Genomic DNA, 19,570 nt, shown 5'->3' with positions numbered 1-19,570 from the left:
ATTAAAGAGAAAACAATGAATTTTGAATGTACTTCCTAAAGAGCTTTTCCTTTCTTTTTTGTTTTACAATTTGCTTAACAACACACCGACGCAGATAAGTCTTATGTCGACAGTGGGATACGAACATCTTGAGGGCTGCCGGCAGAGGGGCTCAAACCCACTAACTTCCGAATACAAGCTGATAGCTACGTGACCGAAACTGAACAGCATTGCTCGGTTTTCCTTTATTTTTTCCTCAAATAACTAATAAAATGAACAGGGATATATCTAGATATATATACTGAGTAGTTCACCCGCCCATTGCGATCTAGCTTTATGTAACCCACAGTGTTTACTACAATTCTGAAATACATAGGTCCCTCTCCCTAAACCAGGTAATATAATGAGATGTGTGGTTGTGGGTTAGAAAATAGCAGGAATCATGAGCTCAACTATTAATTAGTTTCCAGAGATTGATTTGTTTATTTGGTCCTAAAAAAGGGCCGTTAGTATGGTGGCATATGGTATGGAGCTGGGTTGAAAGAGTCTAGGAAACATGTGACAGGATTTCAGTTAACTACGTTGCTTAACACAATACCTGCTCAAACTGACAACCTTCGTGGTCGATACAGAGCTATATGTGATGTAAGGACTGTTAGACACATTGCAACATCTCCTGCATAACGGATTGGCATGCCTCCATAATGAGTTGTTTAAGGTGATCAGGATTGGCTGGCTCCTGTGCATAGACCAATTGTTTTACATGACCCCACAGAAAAAATTCCAGGGATATAAGATCAGGTGATCTGGCAATCCAGGGGATAGGCACTTGCCTTCCTATCCATTGATCTGGATACGTTGTATAAAGATGGTGCCGGATGACCACAGCCGCATACGGTGGAGCTCCGTGATGTTCAAACCACATTCTGCAGCGGTCAATGAGTGGCACATGTTCCAAGAATGGCGGTGGTTCATCTTGGAGAAACCGCATATAGCATTCTTCCGTCAGAGCTCCCTCAAAGATATAGGGATCAATGAGGTGATCACCCACGATACTACCCATATGTTCACACCCCACTATACCTGAAAAGCTACCTATCAATGAGGATTATCCACACTCCAGTAATGCCTTTTATGCTGATTAATGGTTCCATTGTTGTGGAACTCTGCTTCATCCATAAATGGTCGGTAAAAAGGCAGGATCGCTGTCCTCATTCTGTAGGGTCCATTTATTTATTTATTTATTTATTTATTTATTTATTTATTTATTTATTTATTTATTTATTTATTTGGCATATGATGAATAATGACTACCTATAAACTATTTACACAACCAGTGAAAGATAAGTACAAAGTAAATACAAATTATCATATATCTATACAGTCAAGGAAAGCAATTTACAAAGTTTGAAAGTACAAGAAGAAAACACAATATATTTACATCACTATCCACCAATCAACTCTGATAGTTCTTATATACACATTGAGTGCGAGTGATGTACATCTCACTAAATGTGTGTTCTACCTACTCCACATCTCATGCGATTTAGTTTACTCTAGGTGCAGCGTGGCAGATGGAAACCTGCCATTGACAGAACGCCACCCAGGCTTCGAAATCATGACCATGGAGCTCCTGGTGTAAGTGCAGATGGTACGGGTAAAACCGCTGGGTTTATTTATTCATATCAGAAGCATACATTTTACATAGAATAATGGTACTTAATGACATATATATCAAATAGTGTCTGCCCAGAATTTTGCCATTTGGCATTACGTGTCACAGCCATTAAGTCCTCTATTGTGCAACTTAAAGGACACTTACTACAGTTCATGAAATGGGCTGTGGTTTGGTCTTCACCACATTCACATTGCCTGGATGTGCCAGGAAAGCCCCACTTTACCATAGTGATTCTTGATCTACCAAACCCAGTGCGAAGCCTGTTCAACGATTTCCACGTAGACCAATGTTCCTCGTGTCCTGGAGGGAGATGTTCAATTGGTAGCATCCAACCAGCAAGTTGAGGATTTCTAGTTCTCCATAACCTCAACCTTGTGGATTGAGCAGATTCGTTTAAATCTTCGGTTGTATTCAGGAAACTCCTCCTAGACCTCAATCTTCGGTGGGCAGGTTCATGTCCATACAATGGGTGTGCACATGAGGCAAGTGCATTAGTTCTCTCATTCATGGATGCAACTTCTCTTCTTATATCTGGTGGGGCGATTCCAGCCAAACAGTAGATTCTACCTAGTGGAGTTGGTCTCAAGCAGCCAGTAATGAGTCGACATGTTTCATTGAGAGAAATGTCAACTTGTTTAGCATGACTTGATCTGTACCAAACAGGGCAAGCGTACTCTGCAGCAGAGTAACACAGAGCCAGGGCTGTAGTTCTCAACGTCTTTGGATATGTACCCCAATTGGTTCCAGACAACTTGCGAAAGATGTTGTTTCTAGCCGACACTTTCTGCTTGATGTTCATGCAGTGTTGTTTGTAGGTGAGAGCACGATCCAATGTTACACCTAGATATTTAGGTGTTGGGCAGTGATCTAGTTGAATATCTTCCCATACTACCTGCAATTTCCTTGACGCCTGTCTGTTCTTTAAATGGAAGGCACATACCTGAGTTTTAGATGGGTTAGGCTTCAATTTGTTTCCTCTGTAGTAGTAGGATAGTTCAGAAAGAGCCTCTGATAACTTTTCTTCTACAACCTCAAAGCAGTTTGCTTGAGTAGCAATAGCTCAATCATCCACATATATGAAGCTTCTGGTGCCAACTGGAAGAGGTTGGTCATTCGTATAGATATTGAAGAGCATAGGGGCGAGAACACTGCCTTGTGGCAAACCATTCTTTTGTTTCTTCCATCGACTATTCTGATTTTGAAATTCAACGAAGAACCTACGATTTTGAAGAAGATTGCAAATTACTTGAGTCATCTTGTAATCTTTTGTCATGTTGTATAATTTGCGCAACAGTATACGATGATTAACTGTATCATATGCAACAGATAAGTCGATAAAAGCCACCCTTGTGATTTTATGATTTTCAAATCCATCTTCGATATACTGTGTCAGATGGAGAACCTGTAAAGTACAATTTTCCCTTTACGGAATCCTGCTTGCTCTGGGATAAGAAGTGGTTCAATGATCACAGTAAGTCTTTCCAGGATCATCCGTTCTAGGATTTTGTACAGATGACACAACAGTGAGATAGGTCTGTAATTTTTCGGATCATTAGGGTTTTTTCCTGGTTTAAGAATTGTGATTACTCTGGCTTTCCTCCACACACGTGGTAACTTGCAGGTGTTTATACAGTTGTTGTTCAGTTCTAGTAACCATTGTTAGCAACAGGTCCAAATTGCTTAATTTGCTCAACACATATTTCATCTAGGCCGGCAGCCTTACCATTCTTACACTGATTTATTGCTCTGTTCAGCTCAGATAAAGTAAAAGGTTTATTGAGTGTATCTGTCTCCTGCTCATAATCCCTCTCAATTCCTTTATTCTGAAGCCGACATGGATTTGATGGTTGTTCATTTCGTAGAAGTTGATGTGCTATTTGGTTTGCTGTGACATTGGAATGTGTTGTTTTATTAGCATCACTACTGAGTCGTCTAAGTAATCGCCAAGCTTTTTGACTACTTCTACCCATGTCAATCTCTTCCATCAACCTTAACCACTGTGCCCATTTTGCTTCAGAAATAGAAGAAATTACTTGTTGTCCCATTGTGATGGTGTCATTGCTGAAACTTCGAATAGTTTATAATACTCTGTTAGGAGGGCAGAGGTTTCTTGAGTTAGACCTTGTATGTAGTTTGCTCTACATCCTCTAGGGATTGTAGCTGTTGAACACTCCCTGATGATATTATTAAACTGTTCATATGCTTCTGGAATTGGGATGAGTGGTTTGATCTTCTCGTCCAGCAAGTTGGTGAATCTTTCCCAGTTAGCTTTCTTAAAATTATATCTCCTTTTAAACTAGACCTCTTGAGGTCTAATGGCAGCTACCGGTTGACACATTATTGGACGATAATGCATTCGGAATAGGAGCACATACAGATTTAACACACTGATGTACTATCTTCTCGCTCACAAATATTAAGTCTGGGTAAGCAATATCCGTGTAACAGATGCCCGACTGACGTTCGTCTGCTGTGCAGTGACCCGTGTGTTAGTGTGGGAATTATGTTGGATAGCGTCCAACACAACCTCTTCATTGTGAGCAGATGTCACGGGGTGATTTCGAACTTATTTTACGTCGTACAGACACATATAGGTCTTATAGCGATGATGGGACAGGAAGGGCCTAGGAGTGGGGAGGAAGCGGCCATTGCCTTGATTAAGGTACAGCCCCAGCATTTGCCTGGTGTGAAAATGGGAAACCACAGAAAATCATCTTCAGGGCTGCCGACAGTGGGCTCGAAACCACTATCTCCCGAATACTGGATACTGGCCGCACTTAAGCGACTGCAGCTATTGAGCTCGGTACTTTACAAAATTAAGTTAGGTTAGAAAAGCCTACATTTAAAATGAATAAACATGGCACAACCCTAACCCTTTCATGCTAAAGGAGAAACATTGTTAGGGAGTGCCAACTCCTTACCATTACAATTCGCCACTAAAGAGAGTTCATTCTAATTCCCTATGTAATATCCCAAACTAGTGACATCTGTTAATAGACTTCAAAATTACATAGTGTGCTTAAAATTCAGTTTGTTTTCACAATACTTTACCATATCAGATGTTTAATGTGTTGGCTAACACTAGGGAGAGGCCTTACTGATATAACAACAACAACAACATTATTATTATTATTATTACTATTATTATTATTATTATTATTATTATTATTATTATTATTATTATTATTATTATTATTATTTCAAAGTACTAGGTGTACAACTGAAATAGGCCACAGAACTAGTTGCAAATAGAAGACTGTGGATGCGCTTAGTTCATTTGCATTAGCTTGGCTGAAAGGCATAGCAGTCTACAGTATAATGAACGTGTTCTGTATGTATGTTTGTAGGCTGTGCATGTATATATGTATCTTTTTCAGATCTTGTATCTTAACTTTCAAACTGTGTTCATAGTATTTGAAATTTTTGACTTTCTCATTATTCTGTGGGAATGAAGGACTACAAGGAAATATAAATAAAATAAGGACAAAAAATACCGCTGCTTTGAATGTGTATAAAATAACATGTCCTGACTGACTGACTGACTGACTGACTGACTGACTGACTGACTGACTGACTGACTGACTGAAGGGGTTGAATCCTTATTATGAAGTTAATTGTATCTCAAAAACTGAAGATGTTACAGATGTGAAAATTGGTACATGCAATCTCCTTCAAAAATAAAGAAACATGTTGTTATATTTTTGGAAAATCCACTGAAGGGGGTGACATGAAGTGAAAAAGGGGGTGAATTTTTAAAATTACTACATCTCTAAAACTTAACATGTTACAGACGTAAAAATTGGTATTTGGAATTTCTCCTTTAAATGAAGAAACACATACTCTATTTCTTTGTTTTTGGAAAATCCACATAAAGGAGTGTAAGGGTACGGTTATGCTGCAGCTTCGCTGCTGGCACATCGCCAAGCCTCGCTGCTTGATGTTAGGCGATGATGAAACAAACCAATGGATCTCATTCGGTGCTTTTACCCTGGAGCCCGGCTTATAGCTGCGCTTCTGGCTGCTATCCTCGCCACATCCATGGTCTCAAACACATTTGATTTTCGAGCCTGGCACATTGCCAGCTATCCTGTAACTTGGACTGTGATTGGTTATTTCAAGGTCACCTGCTCTCCCACTCTTCCTCTCTTCACATTCTATACACATGTTCAGTTGTCACTTTCTCACTTGCTTTCTGAACCTGTCTTCGAACACAATGTCATTTGGAACCAGCAGCATGCGGTTCATACAGAATAAAAGGAGTGATGAGATGACCAGCAGCCAGTAGACCTCGTTCTCCGTTTTATGAAGGATAGTGGCCTGTTTTACGTGTTTAAAAGTGAAGTCCCCATTGTTTTTAATTTTTATTTTATTCTGTTGACTATTTATCTATCTTTGTGTATTTTTAATTTGAATTAAATATATTATTTTACTTCTATCTCAGTGCATTATTCAATTTTATTACATTTCACTCTTTTTAATTTTAGAGGAAAATAAGGCATTGCAAATTAGATCCACTGCTTATTTTAAATTCATAATAATTTTCCTCATCATTGCCATTTTTCTAATCCTAGTCAGTGGGTTAGTTATAATTTTTAATCCATTTCGTCTCATCTCGTACCATCAGGAGCAGATGACCTAGATGTTAGCCCACTTTAAACAACAATCATCATCATCAAACTATGGAATGAAGTGGCAAAAGAATGCGGAATGATTACGTCAACTTTGTTCCTTTATTCTTGCTATTTAGGGGGAGGTGATTTATATGAAGTACCCCGTTTTTCATGGAAAGTTCGACAGTTATTTTTTTCAAACTGTACATTCATTTACTGGGCGAGTTAGCCGTGCGGTTAGAGTCGTGCAGCTGTGAGCTTGCACCCAGGAGATAATGGGTTCGTACCCCATTGTCGGCAGCCCTGAAGATGGTTTCCCGTGGTTTCCCATTTTCACACCAGGCAAATGCTGGGGCTATACCTTAATTAACGCCATGGCCGATTCCTTCCGACTCCTCCCCTTTTCTTGTCCCATCGTCGACATAAGACCTATCTGTGTCGGTACAACGTAAAAGAAGTTTTTAAAAAATATGTAAATATATTTTGTTTAGGAGACCTAACTAAAGTCAAAATGAGATACTATAACCCCTTATTTTACATTATTCAAAAGTGCACTATTAAATTATTCATTCCTCAATCAACTCCCACAGTAGAAATGCACTGAAAAATTCAGGCAAGGCATTTTACACTTTTTATTACACATTCAGTACACCAGATTACTGTAAGATACACTCGCCAACAGAACTGCGACTCACTCGTTAAAAACATTTCTGAATTTATTCCGCACTTCAGAAGATTCAGCTGGAGCTGCGTTGTTTCTCCTTGATGGGGTAGCTCTTGGAAGTACGTCTTCATAGTATATGTGTTCAGTCCTTCTATATCTATAATAAAATTATGCAAAATACAAACAGCCTTAAGTATCAGTTCCGCTGTTTTGAATTTTCGACTACAACTGAGAGCTGCCAACAGCGTGCGCGCGGGAGTGCTTCAGGGTAAAAGCTCCATGGCGAGCAGCCTGGCAATAACCAGCAGCGGGGGCTAGGGCGAGCATCCATGTGTCAGCATCGAAGCTGCAGCATAAACGTACCCTGAAGGACTGAAAAGAGGGTTAATCCTTTTTATGGGGATACTTATATCTCAAAAACTGAAGATGCTGCAGATGTGAAATCTTCTTTAAAAATATAGAAACATGTATTTTTGTTTTTGGAAAATATATAAGGGGAGGGAAAAGGACCAAAAAAAGGGGTTGAATTCTTTTTATGAGGAATTTTACATCTCAAAAGTGTCAGACTCAGCTGAATGGTCAGTGTACTGCCCTTCGGTTCAGAGGGTCCCAGGTTCGATTGCCGGCCGGGCCGGGGATTTTAATCGCTTTTGATTCATTTTTATGGCCTGGAGAATGGGTGTTTGTGTATGTCTCAACACTCTCCTCTTCATATTCAGACAACACACCACACTACCAACCACCACAAAAACACACAATAGTGATTACATCCCTCCATATAGGTTGGCGTCAGGAAGGGAATTCGGCCATAAAACAGGGTCAAATCCACATGTGCGACACAGTTTGCATCCGTGACTCCACAGGTGTGGGAAAAGCGGTAGAAAAAGAATAAGAAGATTTACATATCAAAAACTGATGATGTTACAGACGTGAACATTGGTATTTGGAATCTCCTTTAAAAATAATGAAACATGTATTGTGGTTTTTTGAAAATTCACTTAAGGTGTGGGAGCGGGGGAAGAAGGAGTTGAATTCTTTATATGAGGACACATATATCTCGAAAGTGACATGAAAATTGGTACTTAGAATATCCTTTAAAAATAATGAAATATTAATTCTTTTGTTTTTGGAAAATCTACTTAGGGGGTGGAAAGAACTGCAAAAGTGGGTGAGTTTTTAAAATGAGTATATCTCATAAACGTAACATGTTACGGACGTGAAAATTGGTTTTTGGAATCTCCTTTAAAATTAAAGAAAAGCATATTTTTTGTTTTCAGAAAAACCACTTAAGGCAGTGAAAATAATTGAAAAAGCAGGTGAATTTTTAAAATGAGTGTATCTACAGTACATCTCAAAAACTTAACATGTTACAGATGTGAAATTTGCTATTTTGAATTTCCTTTAAAACTAAAGGAACATGTACACTGACTTAGCAAATGTCATAGGATAGTCACCTAATAGCGTGTGGGGTCTCCTCTGCTCCTGTGAACTGCAGTGAGACGCCGTGGAAGTGAGTCAACAAGTCCCTGGTAGTCCTCTGGACGCAGCTGACACCAAATCTTTTGCAGAGCGGCCGCCAATGCTGGTCTGTTCGTGGGTGCAGGATCCATGGCACAGAGCCTGCGTTCCAGGACATCCCAGATATGCTCAATAGGGTTCATATCGGGGCTCCTGGGTGGCTATGGCAGTCGTTGGACCTCTGCTGCATGTTCCTGGAACCATTCTCGGGTGACGTGGGAACGATGTGGCGGCGCTTTATCATCTGAAACACCGCAGAACCGTCTTGGCGCTGGAAGGCCAAAAATGGGTGGAGATGGTCTCCCAGCAGCTCAACATACTGCGTACCATTCAAAGTCTCTTCCAGAACAACTAGGGGGCCCATTCCATACCAGGAAAATGCACCCCAGACCATAACAGAGACACCAGCGCCCTGGACCACACCTTCAAGGCAGGCGGGATCCATCGCTTCATGTGGTCTGCGCCATACATGGTGCCTCCCATCGGCATGGTGCACTGCAAATCGTGATTCATCTGACCATATCATGTTACGCCATTGTTGCAGTGTCCATCCCTGGTGGCTGGCAACAAATGCGCGTCGTTGTGCCCAATGACGTTGGATTAACAGTGGCACCCGTGTGCGGCGCCAGCTTCCATACCTCATAGAACCCATGTTCCTATGGATTGTCCACTGGGAGATGTGTCTAGCACGGCCTGTGTTGAATTGAGCCATGATTTGTTGCACGGTTGCCCGTCTGTCACTATTGACAATCCGTCTCAGATGTCGCCGGTCACAGTCATCGAGGGTGGCTGGACGTCCGGTCGTTCATCTATTGTGGATGGTGACACCCGCATTCAACCATTCACGATACACCCTGGACATGGTTGATCGTATGAAGCCGAATTCCTGCACCACTTCCGAAATTGCACTTCCCATCCGTCGGGCACCGACCACCATACCCTGTTCGAACGGTGTCAGCTCATGATGACGTTCCATGTTACACCTGTCGCATGCACAGCCACTGCTCACAAGGTCTCCTATACAACTGCCGCTGGCACAGGGGGCGTGTGGTGTGCAGACAACACACCTGCGCATCAGTGCTGCGCTATCCCATGACATTTGCTCAGACAGTGTATTTTTTTGTTTTCAGAAAAGCCATATAACAGGGGTGAAAAGAAGTGGAAAACAAGTTGAATTCTTTTTATGGGGATACTTACATCTAAAACATGAAGATGTTACAGACATGAACATTGATATTTTGAATCTCCTTTAAAAATAAAGAAACAAGTTTTTTCTTTGTAAAATCCACTTGGTGGGGGCGAATGACTGATAAAGGGTTAAATTCTTTTTATGGGGATATATCTGAAAAACTGATGATGTTACAGATGTGAAAATAGGTATTTGGAGTCTCCTTTAAAAATAAAGAAACATACATTATTTTTTATTTTTTCAACTTGAGAGAGGACTAGGGATTTTCAGATAATGTGTTACTGCAGTACCAAGGAACAATTACTTTTATCAAAGTAGGTAATGCATATGAGCGAAGCCACAGGTAACAGCTAGTCCCATGTATTTCTCAAAATTTCAACAGTATTTCGAGGGTTTATGCAGTCTCATTGGCCCCCATTCTTGGATATGCCTACTCATTCCCTAGTCTACTGGTGATAGGCTTGTTAGGCCAGGCTGGCTGATTTCATGGCTGAGCGCACATCACTCCTTATCAAATCAAAATTCATATATGATTATTTAAAACAAAGAAGTTAAGTCCTTAAAATGAACACAAGTATGATTTTGAATGCCTGCTTGGCATCTTAGGATCTCACTTTAAAAAATTCAATCACAGTGTTCCGTAATAATAAATTTGGAGCTTAATCTATAAGGAAAATAATTTATTGTACAGGAATATTTCCTAACACCATTATTGACAAAAGCACTTCCACTGAACATAAAAACACACACACTTGCGCACTTCACGACTGTCATCTGTTTTGAAACAAAACTTAAGGGAGGGCTGTCATGATACCAACCACTACAAACACATAACAGGATAAAAATCAAAATTCTCTTAACACACAGCTCATTCTAGACATTTAAAACTTTGAAACTACGTTAAAAATAATTCCCTTCTATAATCGATGATAATGATGATGATGATGATGATTGTTGTTTAAAGGGGCCTATCATCTAGGTCATCAGCCCCTAATGCTACCAAATGAGATTAAATGTAATGACAGTTTAAAGTTCAAAATCATTCACTGACCAGAATAAAAATGCATGTTGTTGAAGAATGAAAGGATGGATATGAATTTAAAACAATCAGTGGTTCCAACCCCCAATGCCCCACCTTCCAGAAACTATCATAAACAATAGTGTTACTGACCAAGGGACTGCTTCTGAAGCACAATCCTGAATCGAGGATACTTGTTGTCTAAAGGGGTCCAAAATCCAGGTCAGTGGCCCCTCATAATGGTACTTATCAATTGGAAAGTAGACTAATAAAAAGTAGCGTAGATTCTCGGTGTTCCACACATTATGATACTACTCACAAGTATTGTACATCACACAGGTAACGCAGACCTATGGTGTTTCTCACATAATGGCACCACTCATGGGCAACTCAAACCCATGGTGTTCCTCACCTAGGTGTACTAATCACGGGCACCAGTATTCCCGTGGATTTCTTCACATAGTGGATACTAATCACAGGCAACGCAAACCCACGGTGTCGCTCATATAGTGGTACTAATCACAGACAATGCCCAGACCCGTGGTGTTTCTCACAATGGTACTAATCACTTGTACTGGAAAACCTATACTGATTCACCCTCTGTTGCTACTAATCACAAACCTATTGTGTACCTAACATAGTGGTACTACTCGCAAGTAAATGCGACCCATGGTGTTACCCCCATTATGGCACTAATCACAAGTAGTTTCATGGTTCTAATACAATCATCCCTGGGTTGCCCCTTTTAGTCGCCTCTCACGACAGGCAGGGGATATCGTGGGTGTATTCTTCGTCTGCGTCACCCACCCACAGGTGGCAGACAGAGAAAAAAAGAAGAAAGAAGGGATCCGTCACTTAGAAAAATGAAGTAACGGACGAAGAAAGGAGAGGGCCACGAAGGGCGTGAAAATGAAAGACTCCCTTGGCCTCAAATGTTTAATACCATCGGGGTTGGAAAAGAACAAGAGTTGACCAGGGGAGGACCGACAGGATAGATGAAAGTGAGAAGCCTGGCAAAAGTAAGTGGAAGCAATGCCAGGACTCAGCTAAGGGTTCCATGGTCGCCAACCTACGCTCCCAAGTTGAGAGGCCCTGGGGCCCCTTTTAGTCACCTCTTATGACAGGCAGGGGATACCGCTGGTGTATTCTTTGTCTGCATCCCCCATCCACAGGGGGTCCTTCTATAATTTAAAAAATAGATAATTAGTATTGCAAAGTGTAGCTTATTCTAAAATGGCAAGAAACCCAGTACTTTATTTTATTCTGGTTTTGGTTAATATATTTCAATAAGAACAATATCTTATTGCCAGTAAAGAGAATAGAAAAATAAAAACAAGCTTCCAAGGGATGTGATTAGATTTGAGATTGGTGTACTTGTTCATTTTTTATTAATGTTTAAACTGGAGTGCACACACTTCCTGTGCTGACAGGGTATCCAAGTTTGGGAAAGAGCAACGTTCTTCTCTTCTGAGAGAGGAAATACTGGATCATTGTTTCTTTATCTCCCTGGTTTCTTAATTACCACACTTTGCCTCAGCTTCACTCTAATTTTGTCTACACATGATTGTGAGGTTCTGCAACTTTGTGCAGTTAAATATGATGTGTGATAATGTTGTTTTCTTTTTCACAGTCCGCACAACCTGGAGATGGCTCTGAAGATGATACACGTTGTGGACTTGGTATCTTCCACCCCACCTGGCTTCAGAAGTTGGCCAGTACTAAGATGTACGTGATCCTTCATGGTGCCATGGGATTGAACCTGTTTGCTCTGTACAGCTATCGAGTGGCAGTACTCACAACTTTAGAGAAGAGGTTCAAAATTCCTAGTAAAACATCTGGTGAGCTTTCCTATATTGGTATGTCAAGATAATAACCTACAAGGGGACTTATGCATTAAGACAGAAGTTTTAAAATTCGTAACACTGTTGAAAGATTATGTAAGGAAGGACTTAATGTTCCATTAGAAGATGAGTGCACATATAAGAACTATACCAACTAAAAAATCAGTTATGCTCTTCGTGTTATGTTAAATCAAATCAAATCAAATCAAATCAAATCAAATCAAATCAAAATCTCTTTATTTGCAAATGAGGTGTCTACCTTGGTGGAAAATGGTACACTAAAATACATTATTGTCAAGCACTTAAATTTTAAATTAACAAGAGAAGAAGAACATTTTCCTAGAATACAATATTATACAATTTATGCTAACAATTTTTTCTATTAAACACACATCTCATTTATATTGTTTACAAAATTCTACTTATATCTCCTGTACTTATAAACATAGTCAACTCATATACAGTATGTGGAATTACTTCAGATAATACTATACAACTGGTATAAGATTAAAATTTACATTGCATTTACTGTATTTATTTATTTACTTTTTACCCATTTTGGAACCTAAGTAGCATAACGACCTGCTGCGTCTTAACCAGAACCCCTTTTGCCACCACTTTTCAGAGTTCCTGAAGGGCTTTCACAGCTACTGTAGCAGTCCCAGGGCCCTCGAAGTCCCCACTGTACTTCACCCCTACAGGCAGTCCCCTACTTTGGCTGTCCAAAGTCCAACCACGGGATGGAATTAATTTAATCACACACATTTTTTATTTACAATAACCTGCACTGGTTGAATGCCCTCTAACATTTCATTTATTTTTTCTGTTGTTGTTTATTTTCTTCTTGAATATCTGTACAGATTTTGGAAAAGGATCAAACACTACCCCTGGTAAACTGTTCCACTCCTTCGCGCCCTTCCCAATGAATGAAAATTTACCCCAATCACTTCTACTAAAATTCCTTCTAATTTTATACTTGTGGTCAGTTCTGTCGATATAATTATTTTCCAACTGAAGTCTCTCACAGATTTCTCCCCATGCTTCTCCTGTATAGGCTCTATATAATCCTATAAGTCTAGTTTTCTCCCTTCTCTTACTTAAAGTTTCCCACCCAGGTTCCTCTAACATTTCTGATACACTACTTTTTCTCCTGAAATCCCTTGTTACAAATCTTGCTGCTTTCCTCTGCACACTATCTATTTCTTTTATTAGGTATTCTTGGTGAGGAATAATAGTGCAATTGGATTGGCAGAGAAAATTTTTCTTTTCGAGAAAATTTGGTTACTTCCTTATTTCCGGGCATATGATTCAAATTGACAAACTCGCCGTGTTTGCTATGCCAGAGCATAAGCCCCTGCCATGCTTCAGGGAAGAGAAGGAGAGGAAGGGGAAGTGGGGTGTATGATGGAGACAGAGATAATACTCTGCACATACGCACAAGTTTCCTCGTTTGACTTGCACAGGTCTCCTACAGGCAATATCCACAGTTTTGTTTATTAAGCAGCCGTAACTGCACACACACTGTAATTAAGACACACCTGTCAGTCAAGGAATGCACCAGATCATTTCTCCTCTCATCTGTTGGTCACAGTACCATTCTTTATTATTTAATGTGCTCAAAGATGCAATGCTGCTGCTGCACGATTGTGTATTCCTTCACTCACAACATTGTAAATGGAATAAAATACTGAATGAAGGAAACAATATACCCAATGGTTTGATTACAGTAGATGTTCAATATGCCCCCTCCCTCTTCGATGCACAGTTCACAATGGTGTAGTGGTGACCTTTGAACTCTGTTCAAGATGTGTGCTGTGTTGCAAACAATCTGTCTTTTTTTTTTCCAGTTTGCTTTATGTTGCACCAACACAGATAGGTCTTATGGCGACGATGGCATAGAAAAGGCCTAGGAATGGGAAGGAAGCGGCTGTGGCTTTAATTAAGGTACAGCCCCAGTATTTGCCTGGTGTGAAAATGCGAAACCACGGAAAACCATCTTCAGGGCTGCCGACAGTGGGGTTCGAACCCACTATCTCCCGGATGCAAGCTCATAGCTGCGCAACCCTAACTCTCGGCCAACTTGCCCGGTATTTACTAAATGAGGAGGTGCGCCATTTTGCATGAAAATAATGTTGATGTTTTCCTATCCAGCCACCATAGGCCATACATTATCTTCTAACATCTCGCGATAGTATACCAAGTTCTTGGTGCCACGCAGGAGATATGGCCGAAATTTTATAAATGTACTTTTGGACTACTTTGCATCTTCCCCTCTGCCATACCGTGATCGTATTCAGCCCAGTAAAGACAATAATTGTGTGGTTTGATGAAAGCTCCTACACCGAGCTCGATAGCTGCAGTCGCTTAAATGCGGCCAGTATCCAGTAATCGGGAGATAGTGGGTTCGAGCCTCACTGTCGGCAGCCCTGAAGATGGTTTTCCGTGGTTTCCCATTTTCACACTAGGCAAATGCCGGGGCTGTACCTTAATTAAGGCCACGGCTGCTTCCTTCCACTTCCCAGGCCTTTCCTCTCCCATCGTCGCCATAAGACATATCTGTGTTGGTGCGACGTAAAACAAAATAGCAAAAAAAAAAAACAACCCTCCTACATGAAATATGGCTATTTTAGTATTCCTACCAATAAAAGTACGGTTAATATGAAATCAACATGGTCTTGTCACTTCAGAGGATGTTTTGAAACAGTTTAGGCCAATCCTCATGCCAACCCAACATCAGATCTTCATACTCCAATCTGCAGTCACAGTCTTCTGGTGTCAGCTGCTGCACGCGATGGGATTTCCTTAGACCGAACGCAATTCTTCCTTTACAAACCTGGCTTAAGGCCCAAGTGACTACCCTGGGTGTTGGAAAAGTAGAGACGCCAAGGCAGGAACATTATAATTCAGTGATTTAAAAAAATTAAGCTACTGCATGTTCGCAATTTATGTGCAGTAACCAACAAAAAATATTTAAACTACCGTAATTATAGTAAAACAATGGATCACCAGAGCACTAAATTTATTATATTTATGCTAAGTCATTTGCAGTTTTTCTTACCAAACCCATTTGGTCTTCTGAAGTTTGATACAGGCCTCAGTACTTTTGATTCAGTTAAAAATAACTTAAAGATAAACAAATAATTCAGCCTGTATTTCATACTATTGATCATCCCAAGCCCAAACCTAAGATAACCTAACATAAAAGTACATTATTGCAATAACATAATGCAGTTTTGGATGAAATTAACTGCAGATTGTATTCCATAATAAAAAAATTCTACTACATTCGTATAAGACTATAATATTCTTATGAAGCATAGAGCCCTAATTGTGTCATTTCCTGTTTGTTAAGTTTCTTCTGTGAGGGGTGGAGTGCCAGAAAACTCTCTCGCCCAGATGAAAATTTTGCCTTTAGCTGGCTCTATTCCTTTAATACAGAGGTGCTCAACATCCTGAAGTTTGGACTCTGCCCATAAGGACACCTTATGTGGCCCCCTGGCTGAGATTTTATAATGTGCTTAAGTTTGTTTCTGTTTTTCGAATATACCGAAAAAGCTAGTTAATAAGATCTTTCTTGTAATTTATGGAGAAAAGAGATAAAACCATAAGAAAAATCTCTGAATCATTTGTAGTTTTCTTTTTGATGTGATGTTTCTTTTACTGGACTGTAGGAAAGTTCTAAGACACATAAATATTTCCATCCTGAAAGCAGGAAAGGATTAGATTTTCTCCATTTGTTTCTTGGAATTACAGCTGCAAACTTCCCTGGAGTATGAATGATCTGCTGCATTCCACGTGGGATTATATAGGTACAGTTATCTTGGGTCATCCACAGGAAATGGCTAGTTTACACCCAGTAAGTGCTTTGGGAGTTTCATTGTGGTTTACTGCTTTACTGTGAACTAACATTTTTATGAATTACTGATATATGAAATTGTTTTAATTATTTGTGAATGAAAATGTCCCTTTCCTGACATAGAATAGTGGACAGTGAGTGCTGTTTTTTTAAAGAAAAATGGACTGATGACTGTTTTTGTATTCAGAACAGTGAAAAAGTAATGTGTCTGATATGGAAGGAAAATATTTCAGTTTTTAAAGAATACAACATAACGCGGCATTAGTTCAACAATGATAAAGGTGTTTTTATTTTATTCCACCTATTCAATACTTATATTTTCACGTATAGTTGTTACATAATTAAATTCTTAGTTACATAGGACATGTTTCGCCCTCAATTAAGGGCATCTTCAGCTAAATACAATAATCAAACATACAACTAAATTAAAAGTGGAAGTTAAATACAATCATCAAAAATACAACTAAAATAAAAAGTGGAAGTTAAAAGTTTAGTCTGTTATTAAAATTTGGAACAATAAAATTGTGAAAAATGATAAAATAAAAAGATGCTAATGGAAAACTGTCTTATGATTAAACTATAATCTTGTCGGAGACTAAAACTTCTATTAAAATTCGAATTAAAACAGTTCATATAAAATATTGGAAAATCAAAGTGGTCCATATTCTTTAATCATAAAAAAGTTAATTATGATAAGAATCGTTATTTAGGATCGGGAGTATACAGACTTAAATGTACTCAGTGTAATTTTTCATATGTTGGACAGACTGGGAGAAATTTTATGACAAGATACATGGAACATGTTAACGCGGAGAAACATAGGAAGTACTCAGCGATGAGTTTGCATATGAGGGAGACTGGCCACAGATTTCAATCCATAGAGAAAGACTTAACGATAATTAGAAACATACAAAAAGGAAGAATGCTGAATGAATTAGAAAGTTTATACATCTATTTAGATCAGACGTACAATAAACAAAAGAATCTCAATGAAACCACGGACAATAAAAGTATGTTACATGAATTAATGCCGAAATTATTAAAGTCAGTTAGTTCGAATAAATTTAGGGTACCTAATATATTTAATTCTTCAAACCCTAATACTCCTCCCATACCTACAGATATTAGGCCTACTTCCAGCAATGCAGTTGACTCCACCCCTTTGTCAGCCTCGTCACATTTGACTCCACCCATCCTCTCCTCCCTTCCGCACTCCCCTATTCCTTCCCCTCCGAGTTCGCTACCGCCTCTGCAGCACAGTTATAACACCAGACTTAGAGCCAACAGACGGGCAGCAACCAACTCAACAGTAGTTAAGAAATAACAACTTCCACTTACATGTAAGTCCTCATCTGTTTCAAAATTATGTAAGACTGAATTCTCTCCTTACGTTCAATTTCTTATTTCTTTTTTCCTTCTCTTACAGAAAACTTATTTCTGCATCTGTTGACATTTTCTGGCAAGGATTCAGCCATTTTATTACCTACCGGTGCTAACGGCCTCTTACAATTTTTCAATACACGCTTCTGCCTTACTTACTACGAATTTCATCAGCGGCCTTGAAAAGATTGTATTCATGACAATCAAGTTTATGCTTGTGTACACGCCCTCATGTCGTTGGCTTTTTATTACTACCACTTTGATTTTCCAATATTTTATATGAACTGTTTTAATTCGAATTTTAATAGAAGTTTTAGTCTCCGACAAGATTATAGTTTAATCATAAGACAGTTTTCCATTAGCATCTTTTTATTTTATCATTTTTCACAATTTTATTGTTCCAAATTTTAATAACAGACTAAACTTTTAACTTCCACTTTTTATTTTAGTTGTATTTTTGATGATTGTATTTAACTTCCACTTTTAATTTAGTTGTATGTTTGATTATTGTATTTAGGCTGAAGATGCCCTTAATTGAGGGCGAAACATGTCCTATGTAACTAAGAATTTAATTATGTAACAACTATACGTGAAAATATAAGTATTGAATAGGTGGAATAAAATAAAAACACCTTTATCATTGTTGAACTGTTAAATTTTCAATACGGACCTAAAATGAGGTTTATAACATGTAACGCGGCATTATGATTCTAAACACATATCTGTATATAATAAATATGATGGAGTGTTATGGAAGGAAAAGATTTCAAATTTAATGAAAGGTCTCAAGAACAAATGTTCACAAAACAGATTGAGGAAAATATAGCTGAAGTCCACACTAGTTATAGAGTTATACATTTATTAGCCATGAAAACGAAACCATTTTCTGATGGGGAGTTTGTGACAAACTGTATACTTTCTGTAATAGAAGAAATGTGTCCTGAAAAGAAACAACTGGTACATTCAGTCAGCTTATCACGGAGCACAATGATGAGAAGAACTCTGGGCGGATTCATGCTCATAACTGCACAAAAATTCCAAAATCATTTGAGAGCTTTTCATTGGCTTTGGATGAAAGTAATAACGTCCATGATACAGCACAACTTTTAATTTTTGTTTGTGGTATTGACAAAGTATCTAAAATAACTGAGGAGCTGGCAACAGGTGAGGATTTCCTTCTCCAATGGAGTGAAACATTGAAGGATCTTGATTTAGAGAATGGGATGGATTGGCAGCTATAACAACAGATGGAGCAAGGAATATGAGTGGTACAAAATCTGGATTAATTGGAAGAATAAGAAACAAATTTACTAACAGAACATTATTCATCAACAAGTGCTGTGTGGAAAGGTATTTAATTTACGACATGTGATGAATACAGTAACATTTCTGGCTGAAATTGATTTTGATTATGGTGATATGATTTATCGTAACAAGATACACTGGCTTAGTCATGATAATATTTTGAAATGCTTCTTTCAACTTTGTGAAGAAATAAGCACATTTATAATCATGAAACAGAAAGAAGTGGCAGAATTTGAGGATGAAAACTGGATGTGGGATTTAGCAATACTCACTGATTTAAAGCAACATTTAAATATTTTGAATTAGTGATTACAAGGGAAAGGCGTTCTTTTAAATGAAGTGTATAGTTATGTGTGAGCATTTCAAAATAAATTGAAATTGCTAGTAACGTGACTTCTTTCTTGGAACTCTAGATGTAGGCCCAGACCTACTTGGGATTTTGTGTAGACCCTTGGCCGAAAGACATTGAAACCTTGCCTATATAATCAGGGGTGATTTGCCTACCAATATAATAAAACAGATCAGAACACAG

The 19,570-nt window shown here is 38.9% G+C and overlaps 1 protein-coding gene across 5 annotated transcripts in view; it reads left to right on the top strand.

Annotated features, from left to right (window-relative positions):
• The window catches only part of LOC136861679 (solute carrier organic anion transporter family member 74D), a 287,694-nt gene that overhangs the window by 104,827 nt on the left and 163,297 nt on the right, over window positions 1–19,570 (top strand). For all 5 annotated transcript variants that reach the window (XR_011019109.1, XM_068230942.1, XM_068230951.1 and 2 more), the window contains exon 2: window positions 12,287–12,494. Coding sequence is in view for 4 of the 5 variants with exons in the window: in XM_068230942.1 (XP_068087043.1) it covers window positions 12,287–12,494 (208 nt within the window). In the remaining variant the exon portion in view is untranslated. The remainder of the gene's footprint in view (window positions 1–12,286; window positions 12,495–19,570) is intronic.

Source organism: Anabrus simplex, chromosome 1 (assembly GCF_040414725.1).
Source record: "Anabrus simplex isolate iqAnaSimp1 chromosome 1, ASM4041472v1, whole genome shotgun sequence".
NCBI lineage: Eukaryota > Metazoa > Arthropoda > Insecta > Orthoptera > Tettigoniidae > Anabrus > Anabrus simplex.
Note: the sequence above shows the minus strand (reverse complement) of the source record. Positions and strands in the feature narration are given on the sequence as shown.